Source organism: Manis javanica, chromosome 10, assembly GCF_040802235.1.
Source record: "Manis javanica isolate MJ-LG chromosome 10, MJ_LKY, whole genome shotgun sequence".
Classification (NCBI taxonomy): Eukaryota; Metazoa; Chordata; class Mammalia; order Pholidota; family Manidae; genus Manis; species Manis javanica.
The window spans coordinates 1544228-1562148 of record NC_133165.1 but is presented as its reverse complement, the minus strand read 5'-3'; the positions used below and the strand labels follow the sequence as shown (position 1 = coordinate 1562148).

The 17921-nt window shown below is 58.0% G+C and overlaps 2 protein-coding genes and 2 long non-coding RNA genes across 12 annotated transcripts in view; 3 read left to right on the top strand and 1 right to left on the bottom strand.

Annotated features, from left to right (window-relative positions):
• LOC140843932 (nuclear envelope pore membrane protein POM 121-like) overlaps window positions 1-4477 on the top strand; it is a 31228-nt gene extending 26751 nt beyond the window's left edge. For 5 of the 8 annotated variants that reach the window (XM_073214466.1, XM_073214465.1, XM_073214468.1 and 2 more), the window contains 7 exons: window positions 88-179; window positions 790-863; window positions 1345-1460; window positions 1588-1693; window positions 1936-2115; window positions 3433-3572; window positions 3737-4477. In XM_073214466.1, coding sequence (XP_073070567.1) covers window positions 88-179; window positions 790-863; window positions 1345-1460; window positions 1588-1693; window positions 1936-2115; window positions 3433-3572; window positions 3737-3784 — 756 coding nt within the window. In that variant the 3' untranslated portion in view covers window positions 3785-4477. The remainder of the gene's footprint in view (window positions 1-87; window positions 180-789; window positions 864-1344; window positions 1461-1587; window positions 1694-1935; window positions 2116-3432; window positions 3573-3736) is intronic. The other 3 variants (XM_073214467.1, XM_073214470.1, XM_073214469.1) reach the window with 3 other exon arrangements.
• Window positions 4478-6251: 1774 nt separating this feature from the next.
• Window positions 6252-11790, top strand: LOC140843929 (uncharacterized). Of its 2 annotated transcripts, none has more exons than XR_012121841.1 (3): window positions 6252-7740; window positions 8442-8664; window positions 11275-11790. It is a non-coding gene; the product is annotated as an uncharacterized lncRNA (long non-coding RNA). The 2 variants fall into 2 exon arrangements; XR_012121842.1 differs by lacking the exon at window positions 8442-8664 and having other exon boundaries at window positions 6256-7478; window positions 7594-7740.
• Window positions 11791-13785: 1995 nt separating this feature from the next.
• LOC140843931 (uncharacterized) lies at window positions 13786-15331 on the bottom strand. Its single transcript, XR_012121852.1, has 4 exons — window positions 15159-15331; window positions 14827-14976; window positions 14311-14426; window positions 13786-13914 (listed from the first exon to the last, which is right to left on the bottom strand). It is a non-coding gene; the product is annotated as an uncharacterized lncRNA (long non-coding RNA).
• Window positions 15332-16606: 1275 nt separating this feature from the next.
• The window catches only part of LOC140843927 (nuclear envelope pore membrane protein POM 121-like), a 31630-nt gene continuing 30315 nt past the window's right edge, over window positions 16607-17921 (top strand). The window contains exon 1 of the mRNA XM_073214461.1: window positions 16607-17176. Coding sequence (XP_073070562.1) covers window positions 17115-17176 — 62 coding nt within the window. The 5' untranslated portion in view covers window positions 16607-17114. The remainder of the gene's footprint in view (window positions 17177-17921) is intronic.

The following is a 17921-nucleotide window of genomic DNA, read 5'->3' as shown; positions in this document are numbered from 1 at the left end:
GATGGATTAGAGCCACAGAATTATGTTGACGGTCAGCCCCTAAGTTATTACATAGTGTCAGTCACGTGACTTGTGTTTGGCTTTTAGTTCTGGAAGAGGAGAGGTCCCAGCTCGTCACCCTCCTCCGGTCCCTCCTCGTTCCGCCTGCAGACAGCAGAGAGGTCACCAAGGAAAATGAGGTAACCAGTGATTTGCCGTGTGGACTAATCAGAGGGCAGGAAAGGAGGGGAATTCACTCAGCACTTAGGCCATCTGAGACTCCGACTTGGAGAATCAAAGCGGTTCACATCTGAAGGGCGGCGATGGTGCCGCCCTGAATCGCTCTGTCTCTTGCAGTCATCACACAGTGACAACACCGGCCTCTGCTCCCCGTCATGCTGCAGCGGGAGGGGCTGGGGTGTAAGGGGAAGGGCTGCACAGGACAGAGTGACCAGAGTGACTGATGGGAGTGGGCGGCAGGCTTCACATTCTAGACCCCAGCTGACCCTCCAGGTGTCCGACTAGAATGCCGCTTTCTTAGAGATAGAGGTGTGACTGGAACTCTCGGAAATTTGCCAGGTTGGACGTAAGGTTCTGGAGATTGTTTTGTGCTTGTGTTAAGACGAAGGTGTTTCTGTGGCTTCCCTGAACTGCCTCCCTTCATTTCTTTAGGCATTTTCTTTGATTTATTTTATATGTTGTCTTGACACACTGGGATCTTAGTCATGGTTGTTCTCGACGTTGGCCAGTCGGTAGTTAGGAGGGTGTAAGAAGTTATCCAGTACTTACTTGGGCCTCTTCCTCCGACAGAGGAGAGGAGCTTTCTCCTCATTCCGGCTCCTCAGCTCCCTCCATAGGAGACAAGCAGTCCCAGGGAGAACAGGGTAAGTTGATGAACGCATGGCATGTGTTGGTGGTAGTGTGTATGGAGGGCGCATGGGCCATGACCCACTGGACACATGTACTGAGCCTTGATTTGTGTGGGGCCTGGTAGTTACAGAGAGAGACGTTCCTGTCCTTCGGGCTTCCTGGTCTGGTAAGGGAAGGTGGCCCAGACTCGTAGAGCATGACCCAGGCCACCTGGGGGGTTCGGGGTAAGGTAAGCCTAGGTGGGGGAACCTGAGCAGTCCAGGCAATTTCTGTCCAGTCAGCAACCGTGTGCACACATTTGGAGCAATTCCCACCTCATGTCGTCTTGACTGTCAGAAATAATCTTGCGGACACCATCCAAGAGCCCAAACCATGGAAGATAGAATCCCAGAGACACCTAGTGACAGTTCAGTGTTACAAACTAGGCTGGCTAGACAAACCTCTCCATTTCTGGAAGAGAGGAGGAAGGAAGGAAGTCGGGTCCTTTATTTGCAGGCACAACCACACCTGGGAAGCAGAACTGGGATTCTCCACCTACGCCCAGCAGCTCCCGGCTCCGCAGACGCAGGTTTCCCCTGGTGCCCTCCAGGCGAGGGATCCCGCTGATCTTGGTATGGCCTGTCCAGCCGCCCCTGCCCACCCCAGCCTGGCTCCCCTGCGTCTCGGGAACGGAAGGGTGGGCACAGGTTTCTTTCACTGCCTTCTGACCGGCTCGGCTTCTCCTTCTTCTCCTGGTAGCCTCCAGCTCCCGTGCTCTGCGGCCCGATCACACGCGAAGAGTATTACCGGGAGGAGCAAGCTCAGTCGGAGAAGTGGCTGAAGTGGATCTTCCAGGGTGAGGGTGGTGAGGAACATGGGTTAACTTCACACTCCCGAGACGGTTCCCTTTGGTTCCCTTTTGGTCTTTCTCCTCTGAGAAATCCACCTCTTGGGTTCTCAGTGGGCTCCGAGCACAGTGAGCCCTGAGACTGAGAGGAAGCATTTGTGCACGAGTTCCCCCGAGTCCCCAAGCCTCCCCGTGCTCTGCGAGGCCCCCAGAAAGAATTCCCCTGCCAGGGAGGACAAGCGTTTGTCTTTCTTCCTTAGAAACTGCATCGAACTCGGAGGGTGGGGACCCACCTGCCACCCCACCTTCTCCTCCGAATGTCACCCTGCCCGCTGCTGAGACTGCTGCTCCCGCAGCCTCCCTCCCAGCCGCAGTGACTGACGTGCTGCTGAGGCACTTGGAGCAGTTGGCAGACTTCCTGTGCCTACCATCTTGCCCAGGTGAGCGGGAGGGCTTTCTGGGCAGCACACAGTGCCATCAGCCTCTGCTCAGGTGAACGCAGCATTCCAGTCGGTCACTGAAACGGCTGAACCTGTTCTGGCTTGGCACACCTGAGCTGGTGTAGGCCTGGCGGCTTCAGAACCCTCTCATCAGGCGCAGATTGTAGGGAGGGGCCTGCCGCCCTTAAAGCTGGAGAAGGCAGCCTGGTTTTGGGAGTCAGACGGCTGTTGGCTTGCAGCCCCATTCCTTAGCTGCTCTGAGCCGTGCTTGGGTTCAGAGGATTGGATTTTCCTTAGTGTCCACACATGGAACCCCTGCTAGGCCAAGGTTTATCCCCTGCTGTCTGCCTTATGATCTGTGAAGGGTAGAAATAAAGAGCCCTTCCTTGATGTTGAGGAATGAATACTTGAAGAACCTGTGGTAGAGATGAGTCGGATTTGCTGACTCCTGAATCCCTGGCACAGCAAGGCTTCTAGAGCACCAATACCGTCACATTTCAGATACCAGAATTCACGTTTTCTGTTCTTCCTAGAATCGGCTGCAGTGGCACTGTTGGGGAGGAGGCATTGTGTATTCCCTCCATTCTTGTTCCCGCCGTGACAAAGAATTGAAGGGCAGAGACACAGTAGTGAGCAGAGGAAAAGTTTTATTTAAAGTTACTTAGAGAAAAAGTGCAGGCGACCTCAGAGAGAGAGGAGCACCCTGACAGTTTTGGGGATCCCCCATTTCAGGATTCTTCAGGAATGTGACTAAGGGCTGGGGGTGCAGACCTGTTAGGTGGGCCTTGAATACTTAGAACTAACTTAACACAAGGGACTTCCTGCTCTGATTTCTCCCTGGGAGCCCGGCGTTTCTTGGTCTGGGAGCAGATCAAGGCTGCCTGCCCGGCCCCGAAGGTGGGCTGAGTTGTCTGTTTGCTAAAGAGTAAGTGAAGCATCTTCTTAACTTCCTGGGTATTAAGACCCAATCTTATTTTGAAGATGGAATCCTTCCTGCCTGTTGCTATGTTGTTTATGCTGGGCTTGCTTGCCATTATTCATTGTGCAGATTGCAAACTACTTGATTAGGGCCAAAGGAGAAAAAAAACAGCAGATAGGTAAAGTTAAAAACATAAGCTGAGCCTGTCTGATTAACACAATAAAGCCATGGGCTCTGCTGAGGTGCCCTCCTTTCTCTGGGGAATATTCAAACATTCCAGGCCAAGTTGCTCATGGCTTTTTGAGCTTTAACTGATTAACTCTAGGTCTTTTTTATTGGGCTTTTTCCTGGCCTTATTCTCTTTCCATCCCACTCATATCTATTTTCCTGCCTAACAGGGTGCGTTCCCTTCCCCTCTGGGTACAAGAAAGATGTGACCTCACTGGCAGTCATGCGCCGCCGAGGTTTGCAGATAGGCAGCAGAGCTCAGAGAGGAGCTGTTTCTGGCAGGACTTTTCCCAAACCACAGGAAAGCCAGGTAAAAATACCTTCCCGGGCCTCCTGCCTCCCAAGGAACTCAGCCTGGGAAGTCCTGTTGAAGCACCCAGGGTTCTGCGGGCCTGGCCCTCCACAGCTTAGGGCACACAGAGAAGCAGTCTCTGGTAGTAACTGCCCTGATGAGGTCTTTTTCCATTGGTGCAGGATCAAGATCCCTGGGAGCCCGACAGAAAACGCAGGCGTATAGCATAGATAACCACGTCGGCAGGAAGTAGCCTACGCCCCATGCCCCCACCCCAGACCCCTCACCCAGAGGCACCGTGTTCCTGCAGGAGCGCCCACAGGAGCCATCTCATTCACTCCCCACCACAACCCCGTGCAATGCCCCTGTTCTTCCCAAGGAAGGGAAGCTCCAAGAGGCAGAGAGATGGCACCACGACGGAGAGGCACGTCCACCTGTCTCCAGCACCTGCCCCACTCTGCAAAGACCACCCATCCGGGAGGCTGAGGGCTGGGAGCCAGTTCTAGGCCCCCCACTGCCTGGCTGCCCGACTTGAGTTTCGTCCTACAGTCAGGCCAAATCCACCCTGAGAGCAACTGCTCCCAGACCCTTCCTGCCCACCGAGCCCCTCTCCTCCTGGTGCCCACCTCCTAAGAGTGGGGAGAGGGTGTGCGAGCGGGAGGACCCGGGGTGTTGTGGTTTAAAATCACAGCTCTGGAGTCCCCGCTGCGAGGATGAGAGCCCGGGCTCTGCTGCTTCCTGGCCACAGACGTCGGGGCCATCCCCTCTGCTGGTCCAGCTTCAGTGTAGTGGAGGTTCAACGGGAATAATGTGCACTACTGGGCATTAAGTGAAACAACGTATGTAAAAACTTAGGGCGGCAAACCCTCAGTGAATGGTCGCTGTCACCATCATCAGAATAAATATCGTCATTATTATTATTATTCCCATTGCACCAAATGACAACAGAGGCTTGGCCCCTGTTATCCTTGTTTTCTGTCAGAGAAGCGTGAGATGAGAGAACAGGAAGCTCCAACAAGGACAAAGAAAGACCCTGTGTGTTGGCCGGTGAGCCAGGGTTTGTGAAAGGTGGGGTGGCTGGGCAGAGGGGGTCATTGGCTAGAAACTGGACCTAGCGGGTCAGTGGAGCAGCTCAGTGATCCCTTCTCATCGGGGGGAATGAGGAGCTCCCTCTCAGTCGCGGCATAGCTGAGCCCCTCTAACCGTCACTTGGGGCCAGGGAACCAGGGGTCACTCACCGCCATGACCAGCTCGAATGGGTACTCGTGGACGCGGACAGGAGGCTGGTACTTCTGCACCATGTCCTTGCAGGAGCGCCCACAGGAGCCACTCAGGCACAGTGAGCACAGAGCCCGGGTGACAGGTGACTGGTGAGGCAGAAGCGAGAACCCTGCCCGCTGCTCCCCATGCAAGGGGCAGGACCAGCCCCTCTTGGCCCCACCCACGCATCTCCCCACCTCTCAAAGTGATGCGACTGGTCTGATCCCCACATGACTCCAGGCCAGACCCCAAACACCTGCCCTGTTCATTACCAACCGCCCCAGACCACACTCACCCCTCCAAGAGCAATCAGCACCCCGGAACTTTCCTTGGTGCCCACCCCTTCACACTGAGGCCCTCAAAGCACTGCCCACTGCCACTTCATGAAACACACATTCGCAATTCTCACACTCCTACACTTCACCACCCACGCACCCTACAGCTCACCACAGGCGTCCTGACCCTACGGTCCCCCCAAGTATCATTGCACCCGCCCTCCCATGTGCCTCCAAGACATCCTGACATACACACACTGTCTTCGCCACATTTAACACGCGCCCTATCTCACACGCATGCACACCCATGCACGACTCTCCTCCCACGCGGGACTGCCCTTGCACACACAGGCGACTTTGTACACACACGGAGCTCCCTGGGGAATGCACGTACCCAACTCCAAGCACACACAAATTCTCTGTTGTGCACAGACGTATTCGCACACACACTGATGTGCACACGCACACACACACACACGTACACACACAGAGGCACGCACAGGCCCCCTCAGCCCGGCTCACCCTTACCCTCAGAGTCTCCGGGATAACAGCCCCGGGGCAGTGCAGAGCTCAGTCCGCCGGGGCCTCGGCGGCCGCCTGCCTCAAAGCACAGTGCCCGACCGCAGCTTCGGACCCTGGGGAGTCCGGTCCTGCGCACTCTGGGGCCCGGCCTGCCAAGGAGGGGCCAGCGAGGCGGGAGCTAGCCCCGCCGGGACACAGCGCTCCAGGCCCCGGGACAGAGGACATCCCGGCCTGGCGCCGCCCATGGCCTGGCCCTGCCCACGCCTCTCTGCCACTGGCCCCGCCCAGGTTGACCTGTCCCTGACAGGACCCTTCCCACCCCGGCCCCGCCCAGCCTTAGCCCCGCCCTCCTTCCAGATTGGTCACGCCCATGTGAGCCACGCCCCGTACTGGTCTTTCCCGGAAAACTACCAGCCTCGGAAGACCTCCCCCCAAGGCCCCCCTCCCAGTCTCGTTCTGCTTCCAGGCGGACCCTTGCCACGCCCGTCCCCGCCCCCCTAGTAGAGTTTACCTTCGGCCCCTTCCCTTACTCGGATCTGAGCCCCGCCCTCCCCGCTGGCCACCGCCCAGGGCCCTCCTGGCCCGCCCGAAGCCCCGCCCACCCACGGCTGTCTCCGGGTCCGCACGTACGGAGCTCCTACCAGGTGCCGGGCGTTCCAGGCACAGGGCAGTCCTTAGTGAACAAAACAGGCAAAATCCTTGCTCGCGTGTTGTTTTCATTCTGGAGGGCAGACAGACGTCAAATAAATACGGCACATACATAGTAAATGAGATGGTAAAAAACATCAAGGAGAAAAATATAGGCAGTGAAGCGTTTCATGAAGCCAGGGGTGTGAGGGTACAATTTAAAACAGGATGGATGGGGGGCCTCCCTGGGAGGGTGACACTTGACATCATCCTCATTTTAGCTCACATCCAAAGCCTTCTAACCCTCCCAGGATCCCCAGGGACCAAGCCTCTCTCCCAGGCCCTCCCTTCCCATTCCCCATGTGTTCCTTCCGCCTGGGGCAGCCAGGAAGCTGGCTCTGAGCAGCCTCACCATTGTGTATGCATTCATTCGACTTTTACGGAGCACCTACTATGTGTCAGAACTGCGGGACATCACCCATTCTCCAGGGGGAATCAGCCAGACAGAAACGCCTGCCCTTGCGTGGCCTGCAGTCCTGGGCAGGAAGAGGGTGTCCAGGGAGACAGAGCGCCCCATGAGGAAATGCAGCGTTGCATCTTGTGATAACGGCCTCGTTTGTGTCCTTCCTAGCGGGTGCACATCCCTTAATCATTTGTATTCGTTCACTGTATTTATTTGTGGGTCATTGAGGGTCTCTTCCGGGAGACTGTGAGCTCCGAGAGGGCAGGGACCATGTCTGTGTAATTCATCTGCCCCCGGGTGCGCAGGAGTTGACTGGGGAGCTGGCACACAGTAGGTGCTCAGTGCGTTTTCTTGATTAAGATGACCAGGGATGGAAATGGAGCGCAAAGTTCCCATCCCTGCCACAAGGTGGCAGCAAATGACAGCCCCTGACTCCTGCGTCGCCCCTAGAAGAGGAAGGCGAGAGACGGGCTCCAGGGATGTTTCGCTGTACCCCGGGGTGGTCAAGGAAACTCGCAAGCCTCTCCTGAGCATCGGTGCAGGGCGCGAGGAGGGCGCGAACACTCAGCTCTTGTTGCAGCACGGAAGGCCTTAAACCGGCACAGAGTGACCGCAGGACAGGATGTTCACGCCTGGAAGGACGGGGCGGAGCGTCCAGCTCCCGGGGCCGCCCTCAGCGGACTGCAGGGTAACGGGAAGGCTCCCGAGTACCGCTCCGAGGGGCCCAGGAGCCCGCCCGTTAAACACGCCGCCCAAATGGTTCCTGTAGGTGGACAGGTCTGACTGCGGGCCGGCGCATGTGAGGGGTTCTCCCAAGCGCCTGGGGGTCCCAGAAGGCTTCAGAGAGCAGCCTTCCTGGGTAACCGTGCCCCCACGTGTGTGTCCGCCGCAGAAGGTGACAGCGCGGGTAGCAGGAACGGGCGTCGGAGATGCAGCGAGCGGCGCACCGAAGAGCCTGGAGGAGAGGGGAGAAGCCCGGAGGCTGCGGGGAGGCGCCGGGTTTCCTGGACACCAGCAGCGTCTCCCCTGCCCCCAGCCGGTGAGGACGTGACCCTGGGTGGGGGCGGAAGGGTGTGACAGCCGGGTGGGTGCAGGGTGCCCGGAGTAGAAAATGCGGCCCAGAGGGAAGGGAGAACCTAGCTCCCTCTCCCTCCAGCCCAAGGGAAGCGAACTGAAAGCCCCGCCTACCACGTGTTACCTATTATGAGCGCTGCACTTACCAAGTGTTCTTGCCTTTTATTGAGCACTTATTCGGCACATGCTGCACCTGGCACTGTTCTAAGGCTTTACTAACATTCACACATTTCAGCCTCAAAAACAACCCCTGTGGTGATGAAAATGTTTTGGAATTTCAGAGAGCTGGCATTCGCACAACAGTGTGAATGCGCTAAACAACAGTGGATTGTACACATTAAATAATACTTAATTTTACATTATATGACTTTCACCTAAATCAAAACAGAGCAACGTTTAAGATCAAAGCTATTTTAATCCTCATTTTAGAGATAAGGTGACTAAGGCACAGACAGGTTGAGTAACTTCCCCAAGGTCACACAGCTGGTGAGGAATTCAAACCCAGGGCTCTGGTTCTCCAGTGCTTCTTGCCCCAGGGCTGCAGTGAAGTACCCAGAAGATGTGCCTTCTTAGTCTGAACTGCAGATACCCAGGCATCCTGGCCTTAGACTGAGAAGGTGCCAGAAAGACTCAGCCTCTATCTGCTGCCTCCTCCTTGCCCTGCAGGAATGACCAGGCCAAAGCTGCCTTCTGGGGAGGAGGTTTTTGAAAACTCCAGAAACCACCCCTCAGCTCTGAATATCTCCACCACGGATCGGCCACTGCCACGGGAAACTCAACCAGTAGTAATGCATCTATTGGAGTAAAACACTGGGCCCAACGCACATGCCTCCGGAAGGCGACCTGCCGGGAAGTGTCCTCAGTGGGGTGGCTCAGACACCAAGAGCAGGTGGGGTGAAGGGCGGGTAGGAGTGAGAGGGTCCAGGCTCCAGACCCTTGTGGGGACACAAGGCCTTGATCTGGGCCCCGAAACACAGAAAGGCCCTGGGCGTGCTGAAGCTGGAGTGGGGCATTGCTTTTCATCGTGGTGAAACACAGCACAAAAGTTCCCATTTTAAGTGTACACTTCAGTGGCTTTTAGGACATTCATAAGGTGATGCGACCATCACCACTCACTGTCTAGTTCCTGGGCATGTTCATCACTGCAGCAGGGAAGCCATCCGTATCAAGCAGTCACCCTCATTCTCCTCCTCCCAGCCTGCACCGCATCTCAGGTGCCCACGGGCTGCGTCTAAGTCCCTTCTTCCTCCTCCTCAGAGGCCGCCTGGATTGGGGAACCTCAAGGGCCATAAGGGTCATAGGCAGGACAGCTGTGTACAGGGGTGCCCAGCTCCATGCGGTGGTCCTCATCATTGGGCACATTTGATCGAACAGGAGTCTGGGGAAGCCAGACCTCGGGGGCTGCCCGGCTGGGCCCTGCCCACCTCGACCCCCAACCCCCTCAAGTCCCACCCCATCCACACGTGGTCCAGGAGTCCACCTGGTGCTGCGTGTGGAGTCAGGGTCCAAGGTGCAGGCCACCTGCGCCCCAGGAGCTGTCAGTGAGGGGGGAGCACAGCCGAGGCACGTGGGGGCCTCCGCTGGCGCTTGGACGGGGCCGCGGGGCAGAGCGGTACGTCAGGTCAGCCGCCGTGAGCCTGGCCCTGCTTCCCTCAGTGTCTGTGGCTGCAGTGTCCCCTCCGGGAAGATGGGGGTAATGTGGACAGTCTTCAGGCTTAAAAAGGAAGGGAACGCTGACACGTGCTATGACATGCGTGAACTTTGAAGGCATCATGCTCAGTAAAAGAAGCCCGGCCTCAAAGGACAAGCACTGTGTGAGTCCCCTTGTGTGAGGTCCCCAGCGTTGTCCCATTCAGAGACAGAAGGGGAGCGGGAGCAGCTGCCAGAGGCAGGGGAAGAGGGGGTGGGGAGTGAGGGTTTCACGGGGCCAGAGTTTCAGGTTTGCAAGATGAGAAGGTTGTGCGGGGGGATGAGGGGGGAGTTGCCCAACAGTGTGAATGTATTTAAGGCCACTGAGCTGTACACTAAAAAATGGTTAAGATGGTAGGTTTTATGTTCTGTATATTGGACTATGATAATAAGAGACTCATAATGAATAAATCGGTAGGGTTAAATAGTGCCCGCTTGGAGGGTGGGGCCATCCCCCACGGGACTCTGTCAAGAGGGTGGCATTTGAGATGGGGCAGTGTAGGAAAGTGACGACTCTGTTGTGCTTTTGTGTCAAGGTATTGATGTACAGTCTTATGAAGGTTTCACATAAGCAACATTGTGGCTACTACCTTCACCCATCCTATCAAGTCCCCCTCACACCCCTTTGCAGTCACTGTCCATCAGCCTAGTAAGATGCTAGAGTCGCTCCTTGTCTTCTCTCCTACACGCCTTCCCCGTGACCTACCTATGTTGGGAATGCTCATTATAATGCCCCTTAATCCCCTTCCTGCCCCCACCCCCTTCCTTTTGGTAACCGCTAGTCCCTTCTTGGACTCTGTGAGTCTGCTGCTATTCTGTTCCTTCAGTCTTGCTTCGTTGTTATCCTCCCCAAGTGAGGGAAATCATTTGGTACTTGTCTTTCTCTGCCTGGCTTATTTCACTGAGCATAATACTCTCTGGCTCCATCCACGTTGATAACTCTGTCTTATTAAACATAATTTTGGTGCCGTGCAACCCACCCATTTACACTACGGAAGTTAGTGGGGTCTCTTCTAGCTGCCACGCGGCGGTGCGCTCCTCTCCACCATCAAGTTCTAGAACATCTTCATCACTGCAGAACGAAACCCTGTAACCATCAGGCGGCTCTCTCATTCCCAGCCGCTCGCCGACTGGCTTTCTGTGTCTCCGGGTTTACCTATTCCGGACGCTCCATATAAATGGAATCAGACGCTATGCAGCCTTCTGCGTCCGGCTTCTTTCACTGAGCATCGTGTTTCCACGGTTTGTTCACGTTCAGCAGGTGCCAGACCCCATTCCTTCTTATGGCTGAACGGTTTGCACTCACAGCGCTTCAGACTCCAGGTGGGTGGGGTTTTTTAATCACCGACGACCAATTCTCCAGCGCTCAGGACACCAGCTGGGGGTCCTACAGCTCAACTCGGTCCGGACACTAACTCCTGGAGTTAGTGCGCAGCCACAGACACAGAGTCAGGGTATCACGTAAGGATCTCTGCCTGGGGCTGCGTCAGCATCCACACGCCCCCGCACCATCTGGGTAACCCTAACCTAGGAAAAGTGCCCAGGGGGCGTGTGTGTGGGCCCACTTCCAGGGGACTGGCAGAGGAGGGGGCAGAGGGTGGAAGGAGACACCCGTTCCTCCCCCCACCCCACCCCCCGCCCTTTCTGCATCCATGACCTTCCTCAGACTCCAGGTCACCTTGATGGCAGCACAGAGTCCTGCTGGGGGCAGGAAGTGTCGTGTGTTAATTTTCTGCTGCTGTCAGCAAATTAACCACACGTTTGGTGAGTTAAAAAACAACAAAAAGTTTATTATCTTACTTTTCTACAGATGAGAAATCTGCAATCATTCTCACTGGGCTAAAGCCAAGGAGTCAGCAGGGTCAGCGCCTTCGGGAGTCCCGTAGAGAGACTGTCCTTGCCCTCTGCAGCTTCCGGGGCCTGCCCTCCTTGGCTGGTGGTCCCTCACCGTCAGCGGACCGCACCCCTCCTGTCTGCGCGGTGGGTGGCTGCATGGCCTCCTTCTCAGTGTCCCTGCGCCCCGCATCTCCCCCTCCTCTCTTATTAGGACACCGTCACTGAATCCCGGGCCCACCTTAAACCCAAGAGGACCCCATCTTCAGATCCTTAACTGAATTACATCGGTAAAGACCCTTTTCCCAAATAAGGTCACATTCCCAGGCTCCAGGGATTTAGGATTTGCACTTATTTTAGGGGGCCACTATCAGCCCCGTGCAGGGCCAGTGTGTGCCTGCTCCCTGAGTTGGTCTGCCTCCCGTGGTGCGCTCTCCCCCTCCAGAGGCCCCACCCCTACACCCCGACTCTCTGGGGTCCCATCCAAAAGCCAAGGCCTTGCACTCAAGCTCTGTGCTGGGAGACCTGGGTCAGGGCAGCCCTGGCCTGGGATCCTCTAGGTGGGAAGGAGGATGAGGCCCCACTGCCTCTCAGCAGATGAGCCGTGACGCCAGCCCCCCGTCCAGTCCTGTCCTCTGGAGCTGCCAGGAGCGGTGCAGGGGGAGAGGCTGAGACGCCGCAGTCAGTGCCTCCGGGAGAGATGAAGGAGCCGCGCACGCCAACATAAAGAGGTCTGCTCAGGGCATGATTCTGCCCCCGAGGCGGGGCTCAGACCTAGCAGCTGGGGGCGGGCTTGGGGTGACCACAGGCAGTACATCCTAAGCTTGACTCCGTCAACTGCGTGACCCCAGAGGACACTGCAGCCCAGTCCCGGGCCCCGGCAGCTGCCTCTGCCTTGGGGGGAGGCCGGGAGGCCAGGCCCCTCCTCCGTGCCTGAGCCCAGACTGGCTCTTTGGAGCAGCCCAGTGCGATAGCCACCGACCACACGTGGCTGTTTAAATTACAATGAATTACAGGGACGTGAATATATCATACTTTATATAAATAATCGTAAGTAAAACATAAACCATAAAATTAAAAACACGGTTGCACGTTCTAAGTGCACAGTAGCCACATGCGGCCTGCGCCTCCCTATACACAGAATATTCCCATCGGTGAAGCCCCCCTGGAGGGGGCTGCTCAGAGTCGCCCCCAGACCAGCACAGCTGCCCCTGTCGGGGGAACAGGGTGGACTGGGCGAGGGCAGGGTGGGGCAGGGACGCCAGGGCCCCGAAGAGGGGTTGTCTGTCCAGAGGCGACTGGTGCTGACTCGTCAGTCCCCGAGGCCTAGGCCCAGTGCGGGGACTAAGCCCGAGCCAGCGACCAGAGAATGGCCCAGGAAGGCAGCCCGTGGGGCCTTGGCCGCCCGGGTCCCTGGCAGGAATGTCTGACCTCAGCAGACAGAGTGGGCAAAGGGCCCGGGCAGGCCCAGACCCAGGCAGGCAGGCAGGAGGGCAGACACCAAGACACAGGGGCAGCGCTCTTTGAGATCCCAAGGGGCAAACAGACAACCCTAATGGCGGACACTTCCTCTCTCGCTGACTGCACCCCGGGCTTCCTTCCTTGTGAGGCCCACGGACCTGCCACGTTCCTGACCCCTGTCCACCCTTCTGGACTGTGGCCCTTTCATCATGTATCAGCCACTCCCCCCACTGAAGTGCATTTAGGTTCTTTCATTTCTTTAGAAATGTGGTTGACTGTTTTTCTGATCCTTTGCCTTCCCAGACTGGGGATATGTGGGCTGTGGCTCCCTAGCTGTTGTGTCCCCAGCGCTGGGCGCAGAGTAGATGCTTGATGAATTGATGGGTGAATGTGTGGGAGGCACTGTGGGGGCAAGAGGTCAAGATCCTTCCCTGGCAGCGGTGGAGAGCCTCATTCCCAAGCAAATGCCCGTGCCGCACAGGAGGAAGTGTGAGGGGTCCCCCGCCCCTTCCTGCCAGGACTCTGACCACCCTCAGCCTCGGGTCTAACCCTTCCCACAGTGTCCCTGGGCCTCCGTGACTCCGTCTGCCTGGGGTGCTCCTTTGAGGGCCACATGGGACAGGTGCCATCAATCCACCCACAGGTGGCCTCAAAGTTACACCATCACCCCCACCCCGGGGCCTCTGCAGCAAGCTGCCCCAGGGCAGAAACCTCTGTTGTACTGGACCGTGTGTCCTCAATTCCAGGAACAGGACTCGTCGCTATAGTAGGTGCTTAATTAACATCTGATGAACAGAACCTTTTTCTCCACCAGCGTTCTGACTCAGGACCTGCTACCTCTCTCTGGTCCTCCTTTGGGGGCCTTCCCTGCCGCCGTCAACGTGCACTGACCCTCCCATTCACTGTCATCCCTTCTTCATTCAACAAAGATACTGAGCGCCTACCCTATGCCAGGCACCCCACTAAATGGTGGCAGAGGTGGGGATAAGGGCCCTGGCTCAGATTGTAGGGTTTAAATCCTGAGTCCCCTCCTGACCACCTTGAGCTGCCATTTACCATCTCGGAGCTTCAGTTTCCACATCTGAGAAATGGCCAGGGACGGTGTCAGTTTGTCATCCTTGTTGTGGTAACGGGCGTTGGGTGCCTATGTCAAAACCTATCATACCATAAAGATGGTATGCTTTAAATATATGCAATTTATTGTATGTCCTTCACACCTCAATAAATCTAGAAAAGATGGTGCCAACTCCCCAAGCCCATCACTTAACACAGGGCCTGGCACATAGTAAATGTCCAACCAAAGTTATTATTGTTTCTCATTATTGCATGTCTTACTTCACTGATTCCTTTTAAGACCCTATGTAGCACGTTCCAGAGTGTCCCCATTTCCCAGGTAGAGAAACACCCTGTGTGGCAGGGTGGCAGGAAGTTAAGGGGAGGACTGGAGTCTGGGGCTGCGGTTGTGCAGCCTGTCCTGCGGGGACCCTGGCCTGGCAGATCCTGCTTGCCCCACCCAGCTCCACTCTCTGCCCTGGCCCCGTGACGTGCTTACTGGGTGGCCGTCTCGGCCAGGTCGGAGAGGCGCAGGGATGGGCTTGAAATGAGGTGTCCAGAGATAGGGAGCAGGTGGTGCTGGGAGCAGTCCGGGGTTCAGGATGAGGCCTCGATCTGCAAGATGGACCCACGGAGGCAACGTAGCTGAGTCAGAAGAGGCCTACCCGGTGTGGAGCGGGCGTCTGAGAGGACCCTGCTGGGCTGAGGGTTAGCCCCCTAGGTGGCCAGGTTTCCAGCTTCTGGCCAAAGGCCCAGGGCCTCTAGCCAACTACTGGTGGGGAGCTATTTCAACATTCTGACACCAGACACTGCTGTACAGGGGCACACCTGCGTCCCAAGGACTGGCAGGAGGTCCACCTGGGCGGTGGCTCCCCAGGGGGCAACAGGGGGGCTGCTGGGCAGACACTGGGGAGGAGGCCAGGATGGGCAGTCTGCCATGGGCCCCGGTCAGGTGGGGGCCCAAGGCCCATTCTTGGTGGAGGTGACTCAGGGGCAGGCGGAACGGGTGACTCACCACAGACCCTCTGTGCTGCTGCTGCCAGGGCCCAGCCTCTCCCTGGGCCCCAGGGGTATTGTGCAGAGCTCACCCGGCCCCCAGCCCAGGACTGTGAGTCAGCCCATCTGGGCTGAGGGGCCAGCATGATTTTCCATCCTTTATATTGTTCTGCAAGGAAAGTAAGTATGTGTTACAAAACATGGGGTGAAGCGGGGCTAGCCCCCTCTTGGCCCCTTGGGCAGGGAGCAGAGGGTCCTCTGTTCCAGGCTCTCTGCACACATCATAGCGCACTGGCTCTTCCCCATTTCAGAGTTGGGGAAAACAATATTCAGAGAAGTTAAGCCACCTACCCAAACTCTCACAGCTGGGTGTGTAGCAGAGCCAGGACTCAAACCCAGTACAGCTTCAAGCTACAGCCTGTGGGCTCTTCCTGGGTGGCTGTGGACCAGGGCCTGTGGGTCAGGGCCCCAGGGTCGGCATTTTCCCCTGGGGAACCTTATGCACAACTTCGGAGCTGCTGCATCCTGCCATGTCCTTCATCCTTTTAACGTCCCTGGACGCTTTTGGAACCTTAACAATTTGAGGATCATCCATTTGTTTTATTATTACTAATATTTATCCCTCCCCTTCCCTTAAAAGAAAGGCCCTTTGCTATTTTTTGGTTTTTCCCTTTGCCCCTCAGTGTAGTAGAAGCAGGCAGCCAAGGCTGGGAGGACGTTAGCAAGTATCTGTTGAATGACTGAATGAATGAACTCACTGGAAGAAATAGATTCTCTCCCCTGAAAAATGCATGTATGGACACGCACAGTTTGAAAGCCACCCTGGGAGGATTCATAGACCCCCTTAAGACCACCCACAGATGAGCCGTTAAGAATAAGGTTTTCCTAAAGTTTCTAACACGTCAAAACAAGTCCTTAGGCAGCTGGAACAAGAGATGGCCCAGAGGATGCTGGTGTTCTCAGGTGTTCTGGGGTCTGGGACAGGAAAGGCCCTTGGGAGTCAGCTTCCCCACCAACCTTACTTTAGAGGTGTACAACAGCTGGGGAAGGGCCTGGCCTGGGGACTCTGGGTGCCCCTGGGGCTTGTGCTGCCCTCCCCTCCCCAACAGACGTCTTGGATCCCCAGCTGCGCCCTTTGGCCATGAGCCATCTTGCTGCCATCTAGCATCTCCCCTGGAGACTGTGTGCTCCTGCTCCCCAGCCGGGCTCAGACCACCCAGAACCTGCCCAGCTGCGGTGGCCCCCTCTGGCCTCACCCAGACTCCATTTTCTGTCCATCCAACTGCAGGCTTCTCTAACGGCACACGGTGTGACCCAGGCACTCAATGCCCACTGTCTAGCCTGGCCACATGCTGGTGCAAAGTCTAACTCGGGCACACAGCAGTACACAGTATAACCGTGCACATGATGGCCCAATTGTGCAATGGCGCCATTCTGAACCAGAATCCGGCAGTTTTTATAACCAGCCGTGAAGTATTTCTATGATGCCAGGGCCTGCAGTTATTATAGGATTATTTCAAGGCTTATTTTGTATTATTTTGTCTGCCCTAGATGATGATAATGAGGGCAAAGCTTCCCACACGTGGGACCAGGCGCTGTGCTAAGTGCTTTGTGTGAATTACCTGCAGGAATCTCGGAACGCTCTGGAATGTGGGCAGGTATTGGGCGACACCGAAGGAAACAGGCTGGGGGCGGGAAGAAGCCTCGCCTAGGAGCCTGCGGACCATTTGTGGCGGCAGGATTTGAACTCAGGCAGGCGCAGACCAGAGCACCCCCTCCTCATTGCCATGAACACTGCTACCACCTGAGTGTCATTCCCCAGCTATCCAGGGCCCGGAGACCCACACGGCGTCTGCCACACGTGTGTGGGGTGCCCACCTGGGTGTCAGCCACGGCGAGGGGACGGCTGAGGGCCCTGGGCGGCGGAGAAGAAGAGAGGGGCCCTCAGCCAGGGGCGCGCCGGGCCAGCTGCGGAGGGACTCGCTGCGCGCCCCGGCCCGGCCGGCGGGCCACGGGGAGGGGCGGGGTCCCGCCTGGACGCTGGCCCCGCCCTCTGACGCGGCCGGCGCCGCGCTCGCGCGCGCAGGGTCCAGGGCGCTCGCCCAGCGGCCCTGGAGGCCCCGCCCCGGGGAGGTGAGCGCCACCTTCCCCGGGAGCGACCCGGGGGCCCGCGGCCGGCGCGCGCCCCGCCCCTCGCGAGTAGTTTCCCGGCGCCGCCGCCGCGCCGCACTCGGCCGTCCGTCGCCGCCGCCCGCTCGCCTGCGCTCGCCGCTCGCCCTCGGTGCGCCGCCCCCGCCGCGCGCCACGATGAACTCGCTCTTCAGGAAGAGAAACAAAGGCAAATACAGCCCCAAGGTGCAGACCCGGAGGTAAGGGGCGCCGCCCGCTGCGCTCGGGACGCCCTCGGGAATCCCGCGCGCTGCGGGGCGGCCCGGCGGGGAAGCACCTCCGCGCGCGTGGAGGGACGGCCGGGCCGCGCGTGCTGCCGGGCGCCCGGGAGGCACGGGCCTGGGAAGCCCAGGCGTCGGGGGACTGAGCCAGACAGGGGTGCGCGACGCGCGGGAACACGGGGCCGGAGGGCCGCCCTTCAGCTGGCAAGCACCGTCGGAGGGGGACTGGGATGGGCCGGGGGTGCCCGGGGGAAGCACGGTATCTGGCACCACAGAGTTCTAGGTGTCTGGCGAGGGGCGGCACTGACTTGGGCGCCCGGACGGCGGGGACCGAGGTGGAGGTGCAGGACAACTCCGTGTCCTGGCGTCGCCCTTGCGCCGGGGGCCCTCCTGGAGCGGGAGGCACGGCCGGGGTGCGGAGTGGTGTGCCTAGAGGACGCTACACCTTGGGCGGGGGCGCCGCGGGGAACCCAGGAAGCATTGTCTAGGGGCGCACGGGGGCAGGGCGCTTACCAGCCCTTCTTAGCGCGCGGGTGCTCCCAGTTAGGGAGGGGCGAGATGGGAGTGGCGGGTGCCACCTGCCACAGCGCTTCCCGGCACCTGCCACCCTCTGCTCCAGAGCCTCGCCGAGAGGAGCGGGGGGGGGGGGGGGGGGGGCCACATGCTGAGGCGCCCCGGCCCCCCCGCCCCCAGGGCAGCCACGCTGGGGTCTACACCGGGGCCT